The sequence below is a fragment of the Henningerozyma blattae genome, chromosome 4 (assembly GCF_000315915.1).
Source record: "Henningerozyma blattae CBS 6284 chromosome 4, complete genome".
In the NCBI taxonomy this organism is placed as follows: domain Eukaryota; kingdom Fungi; phylum Ascomycota; class Saccharomycetes; order Saccharomycetales; family Saccharomycetaceae; genus Henningerozyma; species Henningerozyma blattae.
This window is the reverse complement of record NC_020188.1, coordinates 323,556-347,715: the sequence shown is the minus strand read 5'-3', so window position 1 is coordinate 347,715 and position 24,160 is coordinate 323,556. Positions and strand designations below refer to the sequence as shown.

General features: G+C 33.8%; 8 protein-coding genes and 2 non-coding genes across 10 annotated transcripts; 6 read left to right on the top strand and 4 right to left on the bottom strand.

Moving 5' to 3' along the window:
- Window positions 1-624: 624 nt before the first annotated feature.
- On the bottom strand, window positions 625-1,104 carry RCF1 (respiratory supercomplex assembly factor RCF1; the record flags this gene model as incomplete). The annotated part of the gene is made up of 1 exon (XM_004180116.1): window positions 625-1,104. One exon carries the CDS (start codon window positions 1,102-1,104, stop codon window positions 625-627), a length of 480 nt encoding a protein of 159 aa, XP_004180164.1.
- A 3,317-nt stretch (window positions 1,105-4,421) lies between these two features.
- TBLA0D01360 (uncharacterized protein) lies at window positions 4,422-6,602 on the bottom strand (the record flags this gene model as incomplete). Its single annotated transcript, XM_004180115.1, has 1 exon — window positions 4,422-6,602. One exon carries the CDS (start codon window positions 6,600-6,602, stop codon window positions 4,422-4,424), a length of 2,181 nt encoding a protein of 726 aa, XP_004180163.1.
- A 1,615-nt stretch (window positions 6,603-8,217) lies between these two features.
- TBLA0Dtrna1A lies at window positions 8,218-8,290 on the top strand. Its single transcript has one exon. It is a non-coding gene; the product is annotated as a tRNA-Ala (tRNA).
- A 4-nt stretch (window positions 8,291-8,294) lies between these two features.
- Window positions 8,295-8,365, top strand: TBLA0Dtrna1G. The gene has a single exon. It is a non-coding gene; the product is annotated as a tRNA-Gly (tRNA).
- Window positions 8,366-10,613: 2,248 nt separating this feature from the next.
- Window positions 10,614-14,672, bottom strand: REV3 (DNA-directed DNA polymerase; the record flags this gene model as incomplete). The annotated part of the gene is made up of 1 exon (XM_004180114.1): window positions 10,614-14,672. One exon carries the CDS (start codon window positions 14,670-14,672, stop codon window positions 10,614-10,616), a length of 4,059 nt encoding a protein of 1,352 aa, XP_004180162.1.
- Window positions 14,673-14,844: 172 nt separating this feature from the next.
- ATG29 (Atg29p) lies at window positions 14,845-15,468 on the top strand (the record flags this gene model as incomplete). The annotated part of the gene is made up of 1 exon (XM_004180113.1): window positions 14,845-15,468. One exon carries the CDS (start codon window positions 14,845-14,847, stop codon window positions 15,466-15,468), a length of 624 nt encoding a protein of 207 aa, XP_004180161.1.
- Window positions 15,469-16,264: 796 nt separating this feature from the next.
- Window positions 16,265-17,179, top strand: TUM1 (thiosulfate sulfurtransferase; the record flags this gene model as incomplete). The annotated part of the gene is made up of 1 exon (XM_004180112.1): window positions 16,265-17,179. The coding sequence occupies one exon, from the start codon at window positions 16,265-16,267 to the stop codon at window positions 17,177-17,179; it is 915 nt and encodes a 304-aa protein (XP_004180160.1).
- Window positions 17,180-17,824: 645 nt separating this feature from the next.
- On the top strand, window positions 17,825-19,153 carry CLP1 (cleavage polyadenylation factor subunit CLP1; the record flags this gene model as incomplete). Its single annotated transcript, XM_004180111.1, has 1 exon — window positions 17,825-19,153. The coding sequence occupies one exon, from the start codon at window positions 17,825-17,827 to the stop codon at window positions 19,151-19,153; it is 1,329 nt and encodes a 442-aa protein (XP_004180159.1).
- A 379-nt stretch (window positions 19,154-19,532) lies between these two features.
- On the top strand, window positions 19,533-21,500 carry APC5 (anaphase promoting complex subunit 5; the record flags this gene model as incomplete). The annotated part of the gene is made up of 1 exon (XM_004180110.1): window positions 19,533-21,500. The coding sequence occupies one exon, from the start codon at window positions 19,533-19,535 to the stop codon at window positions 21,498-21,500; it is 1,968 nt and encodes a 655-aa protein (XP_004180158.1).
- A 109-nt stretch (window positions 21,501-21,609) lies between these two features.
- On the bottom strand, window positions 21,610-23,853 carry MLH3 (mismatch repair protein MLH3; the record flags this gene model as incomplete). Its single annotated transcript, XM_004180109.1, has 1 exon — window positions 21,610-23,853. One exon carries the CDS (start codon window positions 23,851-23,853, stop codon window positions 21,610-21,612), a length of 2,244 nt encoding a protein of 747 aa, XP_004180157.1.
- Between the last annotated feature and the right edge of the window lie 307 nt (window positions 23,854-24,160).

The window sequence follows — 24,160 nt, the reverse complement described above, 5'->3', positions numbered from 1 at the left end:
CAAAAGGGAAACGCACGCTAAATGGCTCGGCCGCATCAGGAAGGAGTCCTGTGCAGAATGGGAAACGCCCCGCTGCATCAGGAAAAGAAAATCGCCGTGGCAGCCGTATCGGGGAAAAAGACAAGATATTGCAGAATGCACAGATTATTAATGCACGGCGGGTTTCCGCTTTGGGTGCGCAGTCATATCGAAATCCGGCAGCGCGGGTGCTGATATTGTGTGCTGTAAATTGGCCGCTGCCTCTTTGGGAGTGCAATATAGGGCGACTGCAATTTGCATGCGATTACCCCATACGGCGCCCCACAGATCCGCGCGTGCCTGCGACGGCCGTCTCGGGAATGCGCATTCCCGATGCGGAAATGCCAGACGCAAAGGGTGCGGAGAGCAGTGCAGCAGTGCAGAAGTGCCACGCAGGCCATGCGACTCAGCCGTGCCTGCGCAGACAGGCCAGTCGCTCAGCTTCAGATCGCTGTGGATCTGAGACGGGACGGCCGGCATTGACAGAGATTTGATTGTCAGGTGACTGCTATGTGGTTGCATTGCTATACAGATATATATATATATACAGAGTGGACGCCAGCCCATCACGTGCTCGTGCTCGTGCCCGTGCCCGTGCTCACGTGCTCACGTGCTCGACTCAGAGCCAGAGCCAGAGCCAGATCCAGAGCCAGAGCCCTCTGGCCCCTGCCTGGCACGCTCCGCACGCTCCTTACGGGCACGTGTCTCACGGTCACGTCTCTCCAGCTCCTCGATCCACAGCTGTTCTCTGCGACGGGTCTTTTTCTGCATGGCTTTGAGCTGTTCTTGTGGGTCAGGCTGTGTGCGGCCAGAGGCGCCCACTCCAGCGTAGTAGTAGCCTCCGCCCACCAAGGCGGCCAGCGTTAACGCCTGCAGCCCCACACGCCAACGTAACCACACCTGTGCGTTGCGTGAACGGCCCATTCGAACATTCTTCATGGCCAGTACAACAGCTCCGGTAGTCAATAGACACCCGATAGGCACTAATGGCTGTTGTTTGCAGAGGTACTTGACTTTGGCCCCAAACGGTAAACGGTGCAGGTCCACTTCCTCGCTGGACGTTTCAAAACTGGATGGCATCGACATTGCTAAATGATTGTGCTTGCGTGATTGTGCTTTCGCTATGCTTTCGCTACACTTTCGCTACACTTTCACCTGCCCTATCGCCTTCCTCTTATCTGGCTCGCTTCAGCCCTCTTATCTATGAAATTTCCCGCCCCCTTTTCCTCGCCGCCCACGTGACACCCACGGAATACTAATTTCTTTTTGCATTCCCTTTTTCCGTTTCCAACCGCCTCTGGCAATCGCCCAGACTTTCTCCGGTCTTCAAAGATTCCCCAATGCGGCATGGCCCCATTGCTACTTGCTTTACTAATTTTAGATCTTCCATACACCGTGGCATTCCAATCGTCCTGTTCTTTGCCTTTTCAAGAAACTCTCGTCCATTCTCGGCATCTCGGATTGTTTCTTTTGATATTTTACCTTTTTCCTTTTACCTTTTTCCTTTTTCCTTTTTCCTTTTGGCTTTTCCCTTTGCTCTTCGCTTTAGGTTAAACCCGATACATCTTGCTCACTAAACCAAGTTTCATATTACTACTTGCTTTAGTTTGTCTTGCCCTGTCGCTGTGGCACTGTGTAATATGCACTGCGTAATATGCACTGTGTCATACGTCAAATTGGTTATAAATGGGTAATCTAGTTGTCCAACTTAGATCCACATTATAACTGACCATACTAACAAAACAGGTATTGTGTGTATGGCCTTTACCTTCATACACACGACGCCACTTCGTAAGCATATTGAAATTCATCATACAGAGATTCATCATACAGAGATTCATCATACAGAGATTCATCATACAGAGATTCATCATACAGAGATTCTTGGAACCGCATTTGATGCAGATCCATTAACCAACCTGGATTACCACTCCTACTCAAATAATAGCTTGCTTTATTTCCCTTTAACTGTAAAATTAATATGAACAACCGTTTGGCTGTATCTACATCATATACTGTTGTAAATCCGGCTAAACCCCGCCAACAGAGAAACAGCCCAAGTTGCAGCTTTATCCGAATGGCTCGCGTTATGCGTTGCTATGGCAACATCTGTTTCCAAAGTCTCGGAGTATAGTTTCAACTCCCTCCAGATCTTATTTTAGTCTGTTTAAGTAGTAATTAGCTCTCTTATTTTATTAATTGAGGATATAAAAAAAACAAAAGAAAAAAACAAGAAAATATTCTGAGCAGTTCCCTTTTGATACCATTTTGCTTTCAAATTCTGTTCCCCTATTTCCATTAATATTTTTATGTGCAACTTGCAAGACTAAATTTTAAAATTCTTGCAGGGTGCACAATATCAGGTACATTTTACAATACAAAAATGAATATATTCTTTTTTTCTTCTTTATAATAATTGTAACTGATAATCTGAGCAAGATATAGTGTACAACTAAATCGATTTTTACTAGACTTTGAGAGTAATTTTTATAAATAAGAATAAAATTCTTAAAAATATATTGAAAATATACACTTGGTATGTATATATGCTAGATAAAAAAATATACAGTTTAGAATCACTGTTTTGGTATGTTGTGAAAATGAATGCAGAATTAGATCGAAAGTTAGAAATGTTTAGAAAAAATTAGCATGAGCATCCCTTCTTTGTAGGACATTTGCATTCTTCACACTTGCATGGAGAGCAAGAGCCGCATTTAGCTGGAGCACAGGAGCAATCTTGGCATGCACAACTTGAATCTTTACTGCCATTACATTTGCAGGCAGTATTCTTTTCAGCTGAGCATTCACAACTGTTTTTTTTCTCAGAGCATTCACAATTGGTTTTTACCTCAGAGCATTCACAATTGTCTTTTTTCTCAGAGCATTCACAATTGTTTTTTGGCTTTTCTGAACATCCACAGTTATTATTGTTCTTTTCAGAACATTTGCAATCTGTGCATTCGCAATCTATGCATTTACATAATTTTCCTGGGCATTGAGAACATTCACATGTTGAACATTCACAGACATTGCATTGGCAATCTTGACAGTTGTTACAGTTTGAAGTATTAGTTGAAGACATTGATATTAGAGGATTTCGTGTTATTTTGTTGATGATATCTTATTCTTTACAATAAAACTAAACTTCAAATATAATTTTTCCAAAAACCAAGGTTCTTGCTTCTCTTTTATATCAAATATTTTTCACTCATTGCGTATTATTTGCTGTCATCGATGATCAATGCGAAGTTTTACAGCGAATCTCTCGCGCCAGCAATATGCCGCACTAGATTCCCACAGCTAAAACTCCGCAAATTGAAAAAAAACACAACAACCTGTCAGTGAAAATTTCTCAAAGAGTAGTTTTAATCTACAAAGAATTCCCCTATAGTGTTTAGCGTTTGCCTGATTTGAGCCCTTGCTTTAGTGTTTGAATTATCTAGAAATGGTTTTCTTCAAGTTAAATACGATACGTAATTAAAATTTATTTTACTTGGAATCAATTATACATTTATAATGATATATTGCATGTGAAATTAACGTAATACTATAATATTCTATTGAATAAAACACTTGAAAGTTTAGTATTATTTACACTCATAAGTACTTCTATCAAATGTGGAACATTAATAAGCATTACCATATATCTGTTTTTAAGTATCCCGAATCATCTAAATATTTAGGTTGGTTTAATCAATACATTCATATAGAATTGAATTAACGCAATAAAATGTCTTCAGATACAGTATAATTAGTTATAAGCTAATAATAAGATGTAGTTTTTCATTCACATATAGTCCTTTAGTATTAGATGAATAATCAATAAGAGCTCTTACATTATGTTTTTTCCATCAGGAACATATTCTTTATTGATAATTAAATAGATTGTAGTCTGACATGTGAAAAAAAAAAAGGATTCCATAGCATACCACAATCATTTTTAGTTTTTTCAAAACACTCTTTATTATTTAGATATAAAATCAAAATTCCTATTATATAGTGATCTGGCTAGTATTTTACAGATGACTATAACCCTGATTATTCTTATAACTATAACTTACTTATCTTATTCTGTGTAATTCCACTGGGATTCAAGAGAGTTAGACATTGTTATACAGTGTTTAAGATGTAAAGACGATTATTTTATTTAGACATATATAGTAAATACTATAACTAAAATGAATATATTTCTTAAATAGTGTTTTTCGATATAAAAAGAAAAAACACATTTTAAACAATAAGTCAGGTGATAAAAAGTGTTTTACCACTTAATAGAAAATGATATAATCATATTCCAGCACACAAGTATGCAACTAGCAGTTGCTCAGTGTTATGTATAATTTCTAGTTAGCAAACTCGTAGATGAGTATAAAGTCAACCTCGTCTACAACATCTTCCCCTCTTTAATTTGTATTCACAAGCGTATTGAAATTGTTTAACAACGATGATTTCTTTGAGCTTGTTAACTTATTAAATTCTTCTAACGAGTATGTACAGGTTAGAGTGGGATCAACATCTTTCATCTTGCAGTAGTATTCGTGGCTTTCCACATCGTAACCTATGACTGCAATTATTTCCTGAGCACGCTGTATTCGTTCAATCGAGGTTCTTGGTAGACTTTTTGGGTACCTATCTTTGTCTAATACAAACTCTTTTATCCATTTTATATTGATAACCCTATGTTTCTTAAAGGAGGATGGCAGATCAAGTTCAATGGTGATTTTTCCTATTTTTACAATCTTAAATGGTCCTAAAAATATGGGTTGGATCTTTAAGTACCTTCCCCCAGTAAAATATGCATCACGGTGCAGTAACACATATTCACCGAGTTTGTAATCATTGACCGTTCGAGTTTCATTCGCATGTGATTCCATATCCTCTTGTGATTGCTTGAGGAAATCTGTAGTTCTTAGAGAAATCGCCTTGATGGTTTTTGATAAGTCAACAGCGGATAGATTACGCGCCAACAGTTCATTACCAATGTCTAGTAATGGTTCGTTGGGTATGTAACCTAAATCTACTTCAAATGGTGAAGCTCGAATAGAACGTTGGAACGTCGAATTGTAAACGAATTCAACCTGAGGGAGAAAATGGCCCCAATTATCTTGATCTTGTGAACAGTAACTTCTTAGTAACCGACCTAAGGTTTTGTTAACGCTTTCCGTCTGACCATCTGTTTGTGGATGATTAGAGGAAGATAGTAATAATTTGATGCCTAGTCTTTCTGTCACTTCTTTGTAAAACGAGCTGGTGAATCTAATATCTCTATCTGAAGCAATCGTTCTTGGAAAACCATGATAAGCAAAAATAAACCGATAAAATAAGTCTAACGTACCGACCGATCCTAAGGATATTTGAGTGGCGATGAAATGGGCTCTTTTAGAAAACCTATCAACTACAACCATGATCATGTCGTTCTGAGATTGAGTAGTTGGAAGTCCGGTAACAAAATCAATTGACAATTCTAGCCAACGTCCTTGTGGAATATCTAATGGTTCCAGTTGTCCATCTTTCTTAGGTCTAAATTTTTTCATAATTTGGCATTGTAAACATCCTTTGATATAAGTACGAATATCTACCGTCATTGAAGGCCAATAGTAATTAGGGCATATTTTATTAATCGTAGTAACTTCACCAAAATGACCACCATGCAATATGTTATCGTGATAAATGTTTAGTAGTTCGGTACGTCTGGAGCAGGGTACACAGACTCTATCATCATAATATAATATTTGGTCATCAAACTTGTATCGAGCCATAGCTTTTTTGGACAGCTTGAGTTTCTTAATATACTTATCAAACAACGACTTATCAATGGGATTAATCTTGACATCTTGAATCAAACCTAAATGTACCAAAACTGCAGCGGACCAGGGGTCTTGGATCCAATCTTCATACCAATCAACTGGGGTGATTCTCTCTATACTGTTTATTGGAAATACCAAAGTTGGATCTTCAATTTTTTCAATTATTGCAACTTTACTAACTTCGTTAGTGGTAATCTCATTTTTCGTAGCCGGTCTACTTAAGGCATCTGCGACATGATTAAGTGATCCTTTAATGTATTCTAAGGTGAAATCAAACTCAGCTAAGAAGTCTAACCATCGTGAAATTCTTGCAGAGGGTTCTTTCTTATTTCTGTATGCCAATAAGGATATATGATCAGTTCTTAAGATGAAGTGGTGTCCATGTAGATAGTATTTGAAGTGTTGTAAGTTTTGAATGATAGACAACAACTCTATTTCTCCAACCGGATAATGTGCTTGAGTAGTTTTTGAAAAATAACCAATTACACCAACAAGTTGTCCCAAACGTTCTAGTACCCCACCAAGAGCGATAGTGCTAGCATCTGTAGAAAGACGGTATTCGTCACCAGGAATAAATGGGACTAGTACGGGTGCTGAGCATAATTTTTGTTTTAGAGTAATAACTGCTTGATCTTGTTTCTTGGACCAATCACATTTTTTAGAAATAAATTCAATAATAGGTTTGGACAACAATGAGCACTGGGGAATAAAATTCCTATAATAGTTTACCATTCCCAGAAAGGATTGAGCTGATTTAATTGTGTTTAGCGTGGGCATCTCTTTAACTGCTTGAATTTTTTTCTTGTTGTACCATAATACCGTTTTTACCCAAGCTGAATCCTAGGAATTCTACAGACTCTTGTAAGAAATGACATTTCTTCTTTTTGCATACCAAATTTTCCTTCTTCAAGATTTGTAACACTTTGCGGATATCTTGAAGATGAGATTCCTTATCTTCCGAGGCAATTAGGATATCATCTAAGTAAACAAAAACATTAGGAATATTGCCTAATAACCGTTGCATGTATCTAGAAAAAGGTAGCTGGGGCGTTACATAAGCCAAACGGCATTACTTTGTATTAATAGTGGCCAAAAGGGGTAGTAAAGCAGGTCATTTCTTCACTATCCGGATCTAGTGGAATCTGATGATAGCCCGAATGTAGATCCAGAGTGGTAAAAAGAACACAATCGCAGAGTTTACTTAACAAATCGTCTATTCGAGGTAATGGAAAGGGATACCTTAACTGTAACTTTGTTTAACTCTCTGAATCGACAACCATACCTAAACTACCGTCTTTTTTTCTTAACTAATAGTACAGGTGATGAGTATGGAGATTTACTCTCACTGATAAATTGATTTTTTAACAAATCTTCAACAATTTGGCGGCATTCTTTCTCTAATTTCGGTGTTAAACGAGTACGGAGCTAAACGAGGTGGTCGTCCTCCCTCCTTTAAGATAATATTATGTGAGTATGACTTAGTACCAGCATTCGGAGGAAGAGTATCAGTTACAGTAGTAGCAAAATCTTGGCGGATATCAGCAGGTAACAGCGTAAACGAATCAGAGGCGAGGGTAGAATCTAGGGTAAGCACAAGTAACGAGGAAAGCTTCTGAATAACATCATAGGAGTCAAACTTACCTTGGAAGGCTTGTTTAAAAGCCTCTTTGAAGGTGTCAAAGGCCATTTCGGACACATCGTGATTGCCAGAGAAGGTCATGAACCAGTCTAAGGTCGGACCATATAAATTAGCAGCCAAATGACAGATACGTTCATTGAAACCTAGGTGCCATTCTTACTAATCGATGTCCGAGATGAACCAGAAGTGGGTGAAGATTCAGTGGTTACAGTTGATGTTCCACGCCTGCTGAATAGTTGTTTCTCAGCTGTGGTCAGCCGATCTGTCCTCTCTCGAGGCTTCTCTTGTACTGATTTCTTGTAAGTATTACGTGAAAGGCGACGGCGCTTAGACGGTTTTACAGCATAACACGTGTTGTAGACGAGATTGACTTTATACTCATCTACAAGTTGCTAACTAGAAATTATACATAACACTGAGCATCTGCTAGTTGCATACCTGTGAATATCGGTTCGATGCATAATCTCTACTAGTTAGCCAGCATTACTTAAACTGTGCACTCCTACCCTTGTAAGTAAGTTTATAAGCAGTCCAATTAAAGTAAAATGGGAAAGCTACGTTGCAGCTGCGTGGTCATAAATTTATAGTTCTTTCACATAGTTATTTAGTTTAAAAAGACAACAATTTATATTTATAAGTTCGAAATGTTAACTGGTGTTAAGTTAATAAGATTTTTAAGTTAAGTTTTGATAGTTACTATTTAAGTGTATTGTACTCCTTAGTTGTGTCTACAATAAAGAATCAGAATAATATGGGCGTGTGGCGTAGTTGGTAGCGCGCTCCCTTAGCATGGGAGAGGTCTTCGGTTCGACTCCGGACTCGTCCAGTCAGCGCAAGTGGTTTAGTGGTAAAATCCAACGTTGCCATCGTTGGGCCCCCGGTTCGATTCCGGGCTTGCGCAGTTTTAATTTTTTTTATGTTGCTCACATAGTGTGAGCTGTGTAACAATTTTTAGTTTTGTTACTCCCAGTAGTATATCTTTTTGGCTCCTAGTTCAATACCAACTGTTTATTAAACCATACAACTATATACCTGAGCCTATGTAAGTTAAATATTATTATTATTACGTTCCGATTTGTTCACTATACACTTCCATCTTTTGTATTTCGTCCTTTTTGTTTTCTGGTTCTTACCTCTTTGTTCTACTTTAACCCTCTAATTTATTCCTTTTAGCTTTAGATTCTTAAATAGATTTTATGTTCATGATTCACTTACTTGTTAATCTACATGTTCATTCCGTTATCACGTGATCCTGATTTATACACGTGACTAACGTAGCTCACACTACGTGACATTTTTGAAGAGATTCTGGCGTGTCACGTGACTGGAGGATAATAACGTTGCCTTTTATCAAGTCAAGAATGACCAACGTTAGTACTGTTCAATTTATTAATGTTCATTGTTTACTATCTTTGTTAACTTGTTTATGGAATAATTTTTTTATATATTGTTTAGTATAGAAAAATCTTCTCACTCCTTCAGGAAAGGGAATATATATAATATACAATGAACAGTTTTAAACTTTTGGATTATTTTCGTGGTGATTTATACTCCAAAAAATACACAGATCTATCATCAACTAGTTGATTGTGTGATACTAAAATAGAATCTCTCACATCCTAATACGTTTTGATTATCACTACCTGGGTATTTTTAGTAGTGAGGCCCCCTATGCTTAATCCATGTTGGGTTATTACTCATATTAAGTTATTATTAGTTGTTGTATAAAGCCACAATTATGACGATATTCATGCTTTATTAGCAATTGACACAAAGCCCCACAGATCTGACAATACAAATGATAATATCTTTGTAATAAATGTTGGTAATTTTATAAGCGTGAATTTGGACAAAAAATAAAATATTAATTGCTCATTCCAAAGAAACTATATCTTTACTGATTCATAAATAAAGATTACAATTTTGTAGAAAAAAAAAAGTCTTATTTATATTTTTGTTATTTGTAATTTATATTTAGTATTCCAAAATTTAAAATTTCGAGAAAAAAACATTTATGTTGCATTGTTCTGAGTACAATTATTCAACACACACATATATATAGTCTTGTAAAAAGTATATAACAAACATTTAATATAAAAATTATGTACGATATTATGACCATTTGTTTTGGTGTTATTTCCAGTCATAATGTAAAGAATAATTCTTGTCACCTAATTAACCTCACAAGTGTTGTATGTCTCTTATGTTTGGTATACCCTGTAATAGTTACATGAGGTACTCCAATTGACGACAAGTAATTAGCCAATTGGAAGTTTTTTATTAGCAACAAATCTTCACATTATACTTTCTTTTATCCTAGGACAGTATATCTACTGTTTTGTCTATAAAGATCATAAATATCTAACAAGTAGAGGTTTATAAAGTATATTGAGTGAGTGAACGATAAAACAATATCGGGTGAACTTAAACTCAATATACAAGTCATATCATACCAACACTTTGTGATCATAGTCATCCTTAAAATATATTCTTCCTAAAGCTAAATGAAGTTTATAAAATATTCAAGAGTATATAAAAGCGTGTGCCATTTATACTCTAAAGAAACCAGGTACATTTCTTAGTTTGTAATATTTTTACCTTCGACACACCTCTAAGTAGCCGGATTCTCTTTTTATAAATAGTTTGTCGATTCTTTATGATATTAACTATTCTTATAAGTGTCTTCCCTGAGCTAAATACGTATATAATACTATCGAAGTATATAAAAACGAGCTCTATTTATATTCTGAGAGATGCAGGTTGTATAACAATATTACTTAGTACGTAATATTTTACGTTCAACACACCGCCTACAAGATGGATTCTCTTGTTATAAATAGATGGCTGTGTCGAATATCCTCTGACCCATAGTTAGTTGTATCTAATATTCTCTATCTCAATCATGCATTATGTTCCATACCTATTATTTTTTGTAACATCAACAAACTTTTAGCACTAAAATAAAAAAGAAATTATATAAAGCCACGAAAATATATACAATAGCATAAAGAGAACGTATTGATGACTATATCTGCAATCCTTATCCCAAATACGAATCTTTAATTATCTATCTATCTATGCATTTATATATATAAACACATATCTCCTCCCCCCCCCCCTTCCAATTTGATTTACATCAACTTCATCTATTACCATTCGTTAAGCTCAGCTAACCCTTTATTAAGCAATTCTAACTGTTCGGCCGAGACCCGTTCAAAAAATATAGGACACTCGGCCGAAATACACCTCTCCGCGGCTCCAGCATCTAATATATCACCAGTATAAGCAAAATTACAACCGCGACACTTCCAATTAACACATGCATGTTTCGTCTCCAAATTACGTTTCTGAGTAAGCAAATCTACACATAATTTCTGTCGATCCTGTGAACATTCATCACAGAATTGTGACCATCCAACACCATCAACATCCTTCTTGCGTGATCGTACACGACAATGTACACATAATGCAGATTCAAAAAATATATTATTTGTGTTCCCCACAATTCGTCGGAATTCCAGATCCCATCCTTTTACACTAATACCTAAGCAATTGAATAATCTCTCTAAAGGTGGAATTAAGCATTTCCCCACATAATATTCATAATCTAATTCATAATTACCATCTAAATATTCCAAAGGCGTTAAACTACGGTCTCTTAAGGTAGTTCCATGAGCTCCCTTAACTACCACATATTTAACACGTTCTCGATATTGTGGTCTAGAACGTTTATCATTCTTAGCTTGCCTCATAGCTACATGTGCTCCAGCAGGTGCTGTCTTGTTACTACGATAATGACCCAACCGCACTTCACGTGCAAAGAAAAACTCAGGAAGTGATACTAACCCATTTCTTATCCTATCAAATTCTTCACGTAAATACTCCTTCACTTTAGAAAGATCATTTGAATCGAATAATATTCGCAAACATTGTTCCACAATACGTTGTTGTAAATGACATCCATCACGACGTACAGTTTCAATTCCCTTGGCATCAAAAGTAATGGGCCCATTTAAATGTTCCTGTGCATATCCAACATATCTTTTCTTACCTAACAATAGACTTGGTTGATACACTTTTTCTAATTTAATTTGTATTGGTGCACGATTACATGCGTTAATGGAATCAACAATCTCTTTAGCAATTCGGAACCCATCAGAATGAGTTTTACCAGGTAAATGAACAAATAATGAATCTGTATCACCATAAACCACACGCGCCCCCCAACGTTTAACATTTTCTGATTCTCCAATTAAGGCAATGGCAGATCGTAATACTTCTCTTCCTGTCTCTACTACACTATCAGCCACCAAAGAACAAGGCATTCTACCTGAAAAGGAGGCTGCAGCATACCCATAAGTAACATTGGCCAAGAGTTTAAGTGCTTGTTGCTGACCATCCAGTTGTGCAGCTGCATTGATTGCTTCACCACCATGCGTACGCAATTCATTACGAGTGCTCTTAACCATTACACGACAAGCTAATAATTCTTGTAACATTCGACCAAGTATAGATTCCCGGATAGTTGTATTTACAAATTCTACTCCATTGGGTGATACGTTTTTCGACCTTACGTCTAGTCTATTATTTTCATCTAACATGGTAGAATAACAATAATTATACCCACAAATAATCGAAGGATATAATGATTGGAAATCTAATACAAGTACCGGACTTTGATAATAACTTGATTCAGGTTCCATCACCAAGGGAATACATTCCAATGCCTTTTGTGCACGTACTTGAGAACGACTAGGTGAGAATAATAAAAAATTTTCATTTTTAGTAATACGTGTTAAGAATGATTCCACTTTATATTGGGACCCACGATGATACACAGAACGGAAATCAATTCCTACAAGCCTTGCTTGTTCTGTGATTCTTGGTATTAGTTGAAAATGTATCAATAATTTAACATTAATTTTCAGTCGCACAACCCAATATTTTAAAAGTGTAGCCACTTGACGAATACTCTTATCAAACCACATCTCATTTAACGTATCTTGAGAATATCGGGGAATCCTCTGACCTAGTACTTCATATGCTACATTCTCCACAGTATAACTTGTAAGACGTATTTCATGTCTCATATGTCGCCAAATATTAAACACATATCTACCCACTACATTGATTTCACCTTCTCTTTTGAAATATTTGTTCGAACTGGCCTTAATTCTCGACAATTCATCCGCTAATTCATATTTATATATTGCTCTACAACGTTCCATAACATATCCCCATGATCCATTCTGTATTTCATACCCACTAAGAATATCCGGATCAAATAATAACACCAAATCCATCAACGCATCAAATAAATCATTCTCACTGTCATAAGCAGCAACACGTAATCCACCTAAATCGAAATATTTCAATTGCCTCTCTAATGTTGAATGCCCTACTACTAAGATGCCTTCATGACATGTACCAAGTGATAGAGGATAACTATCTGCATCTAATTGCCATATCACAAACTTTACTTCATCTTTCTGCGGATCAGATAATTTACCAATTGAAGAAGTGGCAAAACATTCCATACTAAAATGTGTTGGTGGATTATTATTGATTAAGCTTGAAGTTGTTGTTTTTTCTTCGCATAAACTTCGATTATATTCTTTATTTATCTTATTTTTTCTTTCCATATCTTCTTTAGCTAAGGTTATTGTATCTTTCCAAACTTGAGCAAATGAAGGTGGGCGTCGTATATATTTCCATTTAACGATATATCTAGGTCTTGCATTTTCTTTCATTCGAACAGAATTGGATTGATACTTGACAGTTCGCCTATATAAAGGATGTTTGATCCCTACATTAAATTTACGACCTCCATAAGTATACAATGATTTTTTTTTATCAAACGGGTTGGAGTAAAACGGAGCATCATACTTGTATTTAGGCTTATGATATATTTGCTCAATCTCATTAAGAATATCATTGTATCCTATTTTTAATTTTTTATATTTGAAAGCACTTGTATTATCAAAAGATCCATTGGAAATATTCAAAGATGCTAATCTTTTGTTATTAGTTAGCAGCTTGTCAGGAGATTCCGAAAGTACTAGATCTTGATGATCCTTTTGCTGATTTCCTTGCAAATTCGTTTTTCCAATTTCGTTCACAGACGTTGGCGTATCTGTTACTGTAAATGGCAAGCTATTACCTGCTGATTCCTGAAATGGTAAATCTTTACGCCATAATTCCCCAATAGCATTTATCGGTTTCCGGATCTGGTCTAGCCGCTTACCAAACATACTCCGAACTTCTCTGAGAACATTCTCGCCTGTTTTTTCTTCCCCGCTTTCTGACACATTCTTGCTCCGAAATGGCTCTTTAGGCGCCACAAACTTACCTAATCCGTACAGTTCCCTTAATCGTGCTACTTCGCGTTTTACTCCTCTTGTGGAACTAATTCCGCCATCTTTAACAAGTTCCAGCTCATCCCTATTACGGATATGTTGGGCCACCACATCTATCTCTAATAACCCATTACCCATTCGAGGAAACTCAGTACGGGATAGAACCATATCTTCCGAACAAAACTTGTTTAAAAAGTTACCGATTTTATCATCCCACATTAAATTATTTATATCTAAGATATCATTTAAAACAGGATCACGGAAATAACATTTTTCTAATGACATCCAATGACATCCAAATAGATTATAATCACAACTGAATTGTAATAGATAAGGGATATGACTTTCAAAAGTATCTACTGATTTTTTAAATATTTTACCCTCACGAAATAATTCACATACCTGAGTCATCACAGAAACGTTTAAAAAGGATATCTTGTAAAACAATTCCCAGTCTTTATGATACCCGTAAAAGCGAATTGCCTTCACTATTGATACATTCGCCACATTTTTCAAATTGTTTGAATCATTTTTTCCATTAAGACTTCGTCTTTCTAATACTTTATGTAACTGTGCACATTTTTGATTCATCACTACTGAGGAGTCACTTATTTCTCCATTATAAGGGACAAAGAAATAGGGAAAGACTCCATGGATATGGCATAATACCTGATGACCACTTAGTAGTTTACCAAACACTCTGATAATAGGAATTTGATCAAATTTATTCATAGGCAAACTATCTCCATGACTCACATCAAGTCTACTGGGACGATCCATATACCAATCATAATTATTTAATTGAATATGTATTTGATCTTCAACTAATGTAGAATACTGGCTCAGACTCATCACATATTTTTAATCTTTTTTTTTTTTTACTTATCGTTTATAATAAAATAGGATTATTAAATTTTTTTTTTAAAACCGAGCATCTTAATAATACGCAAATCTAATCATTCCACTTTTTATAATAACAATAATAAGAATAAGAATAAGGAGAAGAACAAGAATAATATTATCAATGAATAACAATAATACCATTGTATACATAAGAGTCAAGGGCAAAAGACCTCAAGGGTTTGTTGATCCTCCTGCAATCATATGGGACACTCAAAAGGAAGATCAACTATGGTCGATCATGTCAAAATTGACTTCTCAAAAGGAGAAAGTGGATTGGAGTGAACTATCACAACAATTAGATGTACCTATTGATTTTTTAAAACAAAGAAGTTATAAATTATATTCAAATCATTTGAAGATACTACAAGAATATATGGCATCTAAAAATGATCAGCAAGACACTCTTATGATGAGATTAAATTCAGAAGTATCCTCTACTCAAGACGATTCAGAAATTTCGAAAAAATTTACTCAACCTTACATGGATCCTAAAACTATAATGACTTTTAATGATGTTGGCCAATTAAGAAAGGATAATTTAGAAACCTCTAATACTAAGTTAGTTAATAATGAAAAATCAGATGATACAATAGATGCCTTAAAGAGATTACAATCCTCTAAAATTTTAAATTATAAGAAACCAACGAGTAACAATGCTGAATTAGGTGAAAATGATACTATTTCAACAGTAAGTGTTAGTAATTCAGCGTTAGAGGAAGCGTTATTGGACCGGTTACACTTATAAAATCGTATTGTTTGTTAAGCAGCTGTTGATGACATATATACCCATATATATATGTTGAGCTGTTTATAGCTACGCATTGCATATTCTTATTTTGAACATTTACCAAAAATTGAAAAATTTAAATCAATATCCCTTTTTAAAAGTAAACTGTCAAATTCCCTTTTCGCTAATTTACGTAAAATATATTTTGTGCTTGGAGATATGCATAAAATATGGGTTGAAGTTTAACAATGCATTTGTGATAAGCATATTATATGACGTTAAAATAGCATAATAGATTTCTTAATTCTTGAATTGTTATTTATAAATGACATTGGTCTGAAAAAGCCAAAGATAATCTCTTATATATTTGCTAATTTAGTCTATCACATCTACACTTTTTTTTTATTTTGAACTTGAATAGCTTATATATAGTCTGGTACTTGTCAAATCAGCTGATTTTTAAATTTCTTACATCTATTTATTTATAACCGCTATAACAAGATAAACTATATATTTTAAAATCAAAAATACATATATTGGTATACATTATGTTAAAATTATACTTTTTAGATAAATTTTGAACTATACCCTAGATGGATTATATTAGACCATAGATAAGCATCTTAAATTTTTTGTATATCTTAATAAGAAGACTTTTTGAAGTACTATCTATTTATCCAATCAATTCTTTTAACAAAATTTCGTAGTCCTCTATAAATTTCAAATTCCGAGGAGCTTTTAAAAAAAAAAGTAAATCATCAAATATAAATACATACGCTTCATTACACATCAAACTATACACATAGTTACGACAATGTCCTTATTTAAGATCATCAATCCAGCATCATTTGTCGAATTATTAAAAACAACTAAATCTCAAAGAGTCATCCCTGTTGATGCAACTTGGTTTCTACCAAATTTGAATAGAAATGGATTTCAAGAATTTAAAGAGATTGAAAGGATTCCAGGATCGATATTTTTCGATATTGACTCCATTAAGGATGTTAATTCTCCATATTCCCATATGCTACCAGACTTGCAATTTTTCAATAAATCCATGAATAAATTAGGGGTAAAGAAAGATGATATTTTAGTAGTTTATGATAGAATTGGCAATTTTAGTGCACCTCGTTGTGCATGGACTCTAGGAATCTTTGGTCATCCTTCAATTTATTTATTGAACAATTTCCATATTTATAAAGATTTGGAACATCCAATTGAAACCACTAAAGTAACAAAGGAATCGCCTTACCCCCCAACTGAATATATCTCAACCATTAATTTGAAAAATTCTGAAGTAGTTTCTTATGAAACTATGATGAAATTAGTCACTTCAGGTGAATTATCCAAAAATTATAATGCTTTCGACGCCAGATCATTGGCTAGATTTGAAGGAAAGGCACCAGAACCAAGGCCTGGTATGCCCTCAGGTCATATTTCTGGTGTTCAGCCATTGCCTTTTACTGATGTACTTGACTTTGCCAACCAAAGCTATCCAGAAACAAAAGAAGCTATGAAGGAGAAAATATCAAAAGCATGTTCTGTCTTAAACATTACAATTGACGAAAATAAGCCTACAATTGTAATGTGTGGCACTGGTGTTACCAGTGTAATTATAAAAACAGCTTTAGAGATTGCTGGATTACAAAACATTACTGTTTATGACGGGTCTTGGACTGAATGGGTGCTCAGATCCGATCCAAAGTTTATTTCTAAAAATAGAGATTGATAATATAAAGAGCTGCTTATCAGACGGATATAAGCTAACAACCACATTAAAATAATGACCAATAACTATTATTGTTTACTAAATTTGCTTCTTCTAGGTTCTTACGTATGCTTATTTTCTTAATGCTTTAATGAACATTGAATTATTAATTTTATCAACTTTTTTGGACAAAAATGTATACACCATCGTTGAAGTTATATTTTTTTGTTCCTAAGTTTCTATAATTTTGTTCGAAGATTAAAATAAAGTTTATACTATTAAATAAAATTCCAATATTTTTTTTAAAGCCCTATATATATTTAATCAATACATTCAAAACATAGTTGTCTTCTATAAAAAATCTTGAGAATGGTGTATATGTGTTGATAATTTAATAAATTATTGCAATAATTTGAGGTAATCGTTATTACTAGTTTACTTTATCTTGGATGTTTTAACAAATTATTTTTATAATGAATATCTGTAAATTTTCTTTAAGAAAAGCATATTCGGCTATTTTGAAACAATACAAGAAACGATTTAGATTTAAGAATGTAAATGGTAACCTGCATAAATATATAGCAAAACATGAGCATTAAAAGCTAGAAGTATATAATTAATTTGTACATTCCCATAAATTTCCCAAAGCTATTTATACAATAAAATATGAGTGTTTTACCAGGCCTGACTGACAACAATCAACTAACAGACTCATTAATTGATGCGAGTAATGAAATACAGCAATTAAATATCCCAGCTGGTTCTGAATGGCGAATCGAATTATCTAGTGAAACTAAATTAGATTTAAAAATAAAATCAGGTATTGCTGAAATTTTTGGTACTGAACTAGCTAACGATATTAATTATTCTTTTAAAAATTGGAAGTTTCCAATATATGCTGTTGAAGATGTAAAACTGGAATGGAAATGTCCTGAATTAGCCTCCAAAGAGTTGAATATATTAAGAAATAATTCACAACAATATATTTATAATTTGCATTTTGCATTTGAAAAGATGAGAGGCTTAAGTTTCGATGGATTTAGAGCTATGGTTGTTGGAAAATCTAGTTCTGGGAAGACATCACTGTGTAGAACATTAGCATCATATGCCATAAAATCTAAACCATATCAACCACTTTATGTTAACACAAATCCTCAGGATGGTATATTATCAATGCCAGGTTGTCTAACAGCAACGCCTATATCAGATATATTGGACGCTCAAAGTGCAACTTGGGGACAGAGTATGACAAGCGGTGCTACTGCATTACACAGTAAACAACCACTAGTAAGAAATTTTGGATTGGAAAATGTTTCTGAAAACAGAAAACTTTATATGAATGTAATTACCCAATTAGCCAATGATGTGAGAAACAGATTGGAAGAAGATTCTCTGGTATGCAGATCAGGTACTATAATAGACTCACCTCCATTAAGTGTATTTGATGATGATTTTATTGAGTTAAAGCACATTGTTAAAGAATTTAACGTTAATATCTTAATTGTATTGTGTGAAGATGAAAATGACCAAATTTGGAAAAATATGAAAACTCATCTACAACCATTGATCGGAAACTTTGTATTGAGGGCACCAATTCTTGATGGTGTTGTTAAGGTAGATGATGTCTTTAAGAGATCACAGCAACGTGATGCAATAAGAGAATATTTTTATGGTACTCCTCAAATTGTTTTAAGCCCCTACGCTATTGGTGTAGATTACGAAGACATAACTATGTGGAAGCCTATGAGTAACATGGAACAAGATTGGCAGAATAATGACAAGACTTCTCAATTAACTCTTAAAGCAGTTGAAATAACGTCAAATAATATCCAACATGCCATTGTAGCCATAACGTATGTGCCAAAGAATGCATCAGGTAATGAAGTGGAAAAAGCTAATATTCTAGGCTTTGGCCTAGTGATGGAAGTGAATGAGAAAAAAGGAAAGTTCGTATTCTTTTACCAGTCCCTGGTAGATTACCTTATAAAGCGATGATTTTAACATCTTATCGTTACTTAGAATAGTCTATTATAATACTAAATATTATATTTTGTAACTTTTCTATAGACATTACCAAGTTACTATAACACGCAATTCTAGAATTGATTAAGATCAAATCCAAATAATATCAGATATATAAAGCTTTTAAACCAAACATGAAACTGTTTTGTACTATATAATGGTAAGGCTTATTGCTTATACAATATTATAATTGTTTGATTCTATTATTTCGCGCTTTGACAAATCTGCGTATTCTACGTATAAATAGGAAACAGAGAACGCAAAAACATTTCTTATAAATTAGGTAACATAGCACTTATACTATAGGCCAATTTAAATAATCTTATCTATTCCAAAGTTCTATGGTCCTATTATGGAAAGCGTATCTGGAAGACTGGTGGTATCTTCTGGTTTAACACCTTACGATGTTACAATCCTTCTGATAATTTATATGTACTGCTGTTGTGATAAACAAGTTCCCATCAGAATATTTATAGACTTAATTTCACCTACACTTTCCCCATCCGAGTACAACCCTATTTTAGAAATTCTCTCTGAGAGAGATGTATTACAAAATCCATCACTGCCGACATTAACCTTTATAATTAAAACCCTTTTAGAAAATGACATAAAAGATATAGCTCTGAATGTTATTTCAACTTTAGAACAAATCAATTCAATTGATAAGGTGGTCCTGATAGTAAATGTCCTTGCAAGGGAATGTGTTGTACCTGACTACAAATGCATAAATAATGTTCAAACAGCGGATTCATCACACGGTTGGAGGTTAGTATCTAAGAAAAGTTTACTGGGCCAATATATTGACAAATGCTATTCTAGATTTCAAGTTGGAGAATTTTTTGAGGAACATTTACTGCTAAAAAGAATAATGTCACATTTGAAGGATTTTAAGCATTCTAAGCTATATGCTGATCTTCAACATTTGTTAGATACTAAAGCACAGAATGTTCTATTAAGTTTTGAATCAGATGACGAGTCCTCTGGTGTTTTACTTTTAAATATTCTAAAATCAACAAATAACGTTAAACCAGATCAAGAAATAATAGTTTCGGATGAATATTATCAAAACATAATTAATTGGGAGCTATACAAATTAATGCCAAATAATAATGATTTAACTGAACAAGACAAAATCGCATCAAATATACGATCTGCATATTTAATAAACTCTGCAACTTTGGAAGAATATTCCAGATTTCCTACTTTACATTTATTGAACTACTTTTTATATTCCAACTCAAATTTCTATCAAGATGCTATGGACTCTCTACACAGCTATTCAGATCATATTTTGACAAGAAATGGAGATAACTATTTCCATATTGCGTTATTATCAATGGCAACATTTCATTCGCATTATAATGATTGTGAGGCTGCAGTTAAAGATTTTATAGAGGCAACAAAAGTTGCCAGAGAGAATAAAGACACATCCACATTATATCAAATAATGATATGGGTACTTTCTTTTGTTGAATCACATCCAGAATATTCACACACGTTAGGCTTATCTTTTGATCAGATTATTAATTATCTTGAGAATTGTAGTGATATGGAAGATTCTTTCATCGCAGAAAATACTTATAGATGGAAATCTTTAATTGGTTTAAAAGAAGGCTCAAATTTGGTTTGTCTACTTGAAGATACATGTAGATTTATGACATTAGCTTTTCAATCAATGACTGATTTTAAATCCAAAGCTTCAACATTTACATTTTTAGAAAATTTATGGGAAAGCCTTGGCATTAACGATTTAAGCGAGATATATGGTTTCTTTGTTAAAATACATAAAAATTCAATTGATTCAAAAATTAAAAGAATTAAGACTGATTTTGACAAGGCCAAATATTATAATATAGACTACCTGCTATTACATATAAATTCCCCAAGACTTTCAAGTAAAATGCTCATGCGCTTGAAGTTGTTAGAAATTCAGTATGATCAATCAATTGGTGACGCCAGCATAGCTTTAGAAAAAATCAAAAATATATTGTATGAAAAAGATAATGACATGAATCCAGCATTGAGTTTTTACTGGAGATTTCATTTTTTGAAAGAAGAATGTAATATTTTTATTTCGTCTGGATTAGCTTCTAGGGCATTTTCTAGGGTAAAATTATTGGGAGAAATGGCTCTGCAAAATAAAAATCCGAAACTAATGGCAGAATCCTTATTATTATTATCTAAAACTATATGCCAATTCAACAAAAACCCTTTGGACAGTTTGATTTTTCCTAACCATTTAGTTCCCTTCATCTTTCCGAATATCAAAAATCAATTTTTAAATTTGATTGAATCTCCAAGTATAGAAGTAAACTGCTAAACAAGTTCCAGCATTGCGTCAAAGCCACTAGAAGAATATATTTACATGCTCTAATATTTAATTCATCTGGGTTATATGTATTATATAGAAATATATGGATTTCAGTAAATTAATATTCGTAATCTAAGTTATTAAAGTTACAATAATTTTCATTAGAAAGATCTGGTAGTTCTGTATTTGTGTTATTCCACTGGAGAAGGGGTTTAATGGATGGCCTGCCATGTGCACATTGGAAGGGATTGTGGCATTTGGATAGTTCATTAATTAGGTGGTTACAATCTTCTCTAGATAACTCATTACCAAACATTATCGCTGACCTACAGGCTTTACTATTAAATAGTTCTAAATAGAAAACGGGGATATAATTTGTATATTCCCACCAATTATAATCTTTAGTTTTAGACCCAACAACTGACTTAATGCTTAACTTTTTTAAATGGCGAAGAGAATCTATATGCTGTAGAAGATTAACTTTTAATTTCTCCCAGTTAGTTTTAAATTTTTCTCTTACAATTGTTGAAATAGTTGATAATTTTAAATAATACACATTGTTTTTTTTATGAATACCTTCATAAGTATCTACTACAGAATAGCCAATACCCCATAATTTGAATTCTCCTTCGTAAAATTGGAACGCTTCTTTATCACATATTTCAATTTGAAGGTAAATGTCGTTAATAGGTGTAACTGGAATAGATTTATTAAGAACGGTATGCATAAATTCACCTAAAAGTGCTTCCAACTTAATTCTTTCGTCACATGCATGTTGATCGATAACTAACAAATCTAAATAACCTTTTTTGCTAAGGTTGTGACATTTCACTAATAAAAATTTTCTGTCCAACTGATTAATAAAATGTATCTGTTTTAAAGAATTTTCAGTAATGGTGATATTCTGTAAACAATTTAAGTTTTCCATCGAAATTTTTGGAACAAGTAAATTGGATTTGGTTGGCATATCATATTTCTTCTTTGTAATAAAACAATTATTTCTCGGTAATGAAACATTACTTAATCTTGGCCTGGTGAGCATTGATAGAGATCCCGAAGCTTTATACATACCATGTATCTCTTTAGGGATAATTTTTGCCAATGAGTATGTAGAAGCAGGATTGATTATTGCCGGCCTTGTGCATCCCCTTGGATTGAAGTTCGAAATAGTATTCACGTTCAACATGTTAAAATTTGGCGGTCGTTGAAGTGTTGATTTGGAGCTGATAGCTGTCTCAGAATACCCTTGATGTTTCAAAAACGAAGATATGGCCTTCAATAAGAGAGGACCAAGAATAGAGTAGTTTGAAGGTTCAGAGATATCCTTTGAATTATTTTGAAGTAAATCAAAAAAGCTCAATGAGCATGAAACTTTGAGTATCAAAATTGGATACCTACTGCTATATTTCATATTATTTCTTATCTGAGCATTAACATTATCTTCAGAACCAAAGTTACAAGAATAAAAGGCAGTATTTATTTTTCTAAATATATCATTAGATATCAGTCTTCTTCCGTTGATGTAAATAAACTGGTACTGTTTAGATGTAACAGAAGCCTTTGAAATTACGCCCTGAATACTAATATCTTTAAGACGAAGATTAACTTTTTTAAACTTTTTATTTTCCATTATAGATCCAAATACGTTGGTAAAGGACTCAATTAGCAATAAATGGTCTGATAAATTACTCTTGGTTAACCCACCTACAGATAATAATGGTGTCTGTATCCCATTAGTTGAAGTATAAATATCAAATTGGATTGCAGGATGATAAACCAAAATTTGGAAAATATTTAATCGTAAGGCTTCTATTTTTTTAAAATCTGGGACATTTTCTTCCATTTGTTTTCTAACAGGAAGATTAAAAAATAATTCCTCAACGATAACTATTGTCCCAGACTTGCCTTTTTCAAAATGTACGAAATTATATTTAGATTTCAAATTTGTTGGTATCGAATCCATTATTTTTGGTGGGCAATCTCGCTCACGTAGCCATGTAGAATTATAATCTTTTACTTTGGAAACGACATTTAATCTTGACACTTTGGATATACCGAATAATGACTCGCCTTTGAATCCATAAGTTTTAATTTTATCATCTGGGTTAAACGAATTATTTAACTTGGACGTTGCGTTTAAATTGGAAACATAGCCAAGATCAACAGGTGAAATTCCATCACCGTTGTCGACTACAACAAACCATAGCTTCTCATAATCAACTATAACTTCAATATGAGTGGCGCATGCATCAACCGAATTTTGAATAACTTCCCTAATAGAATTGATTATATCTGTAACTAAAACTTGCGATTTAAGTAATTTTGTTACATTTAAATTCAGCTGATGAATGCTTGCTGCCATTATTATGGGGTGACATATGTTGCATTAGTTGTAGAACTGATATAAATAAGGCCTTGAGTATTGGTTAATAATGTATATTGTTATATACATTAATTAGAAAAAAAAAAAAAGGTATGAGTTGTATAGGACTTATTATTCTAGAATGGTTTTGTGGCTGAAACTTTTTTTATACGCTTAAAAATAAAGCGAAAAGAAGTATATTTGATCAAGTGAAATCTCCGAATGTTCACATTTTGATCCAGTCGGTATCGATAATAAAATCAGCAGCAAGCGATGAGATAATTGAAAAAAAAAATGAAAATATTAT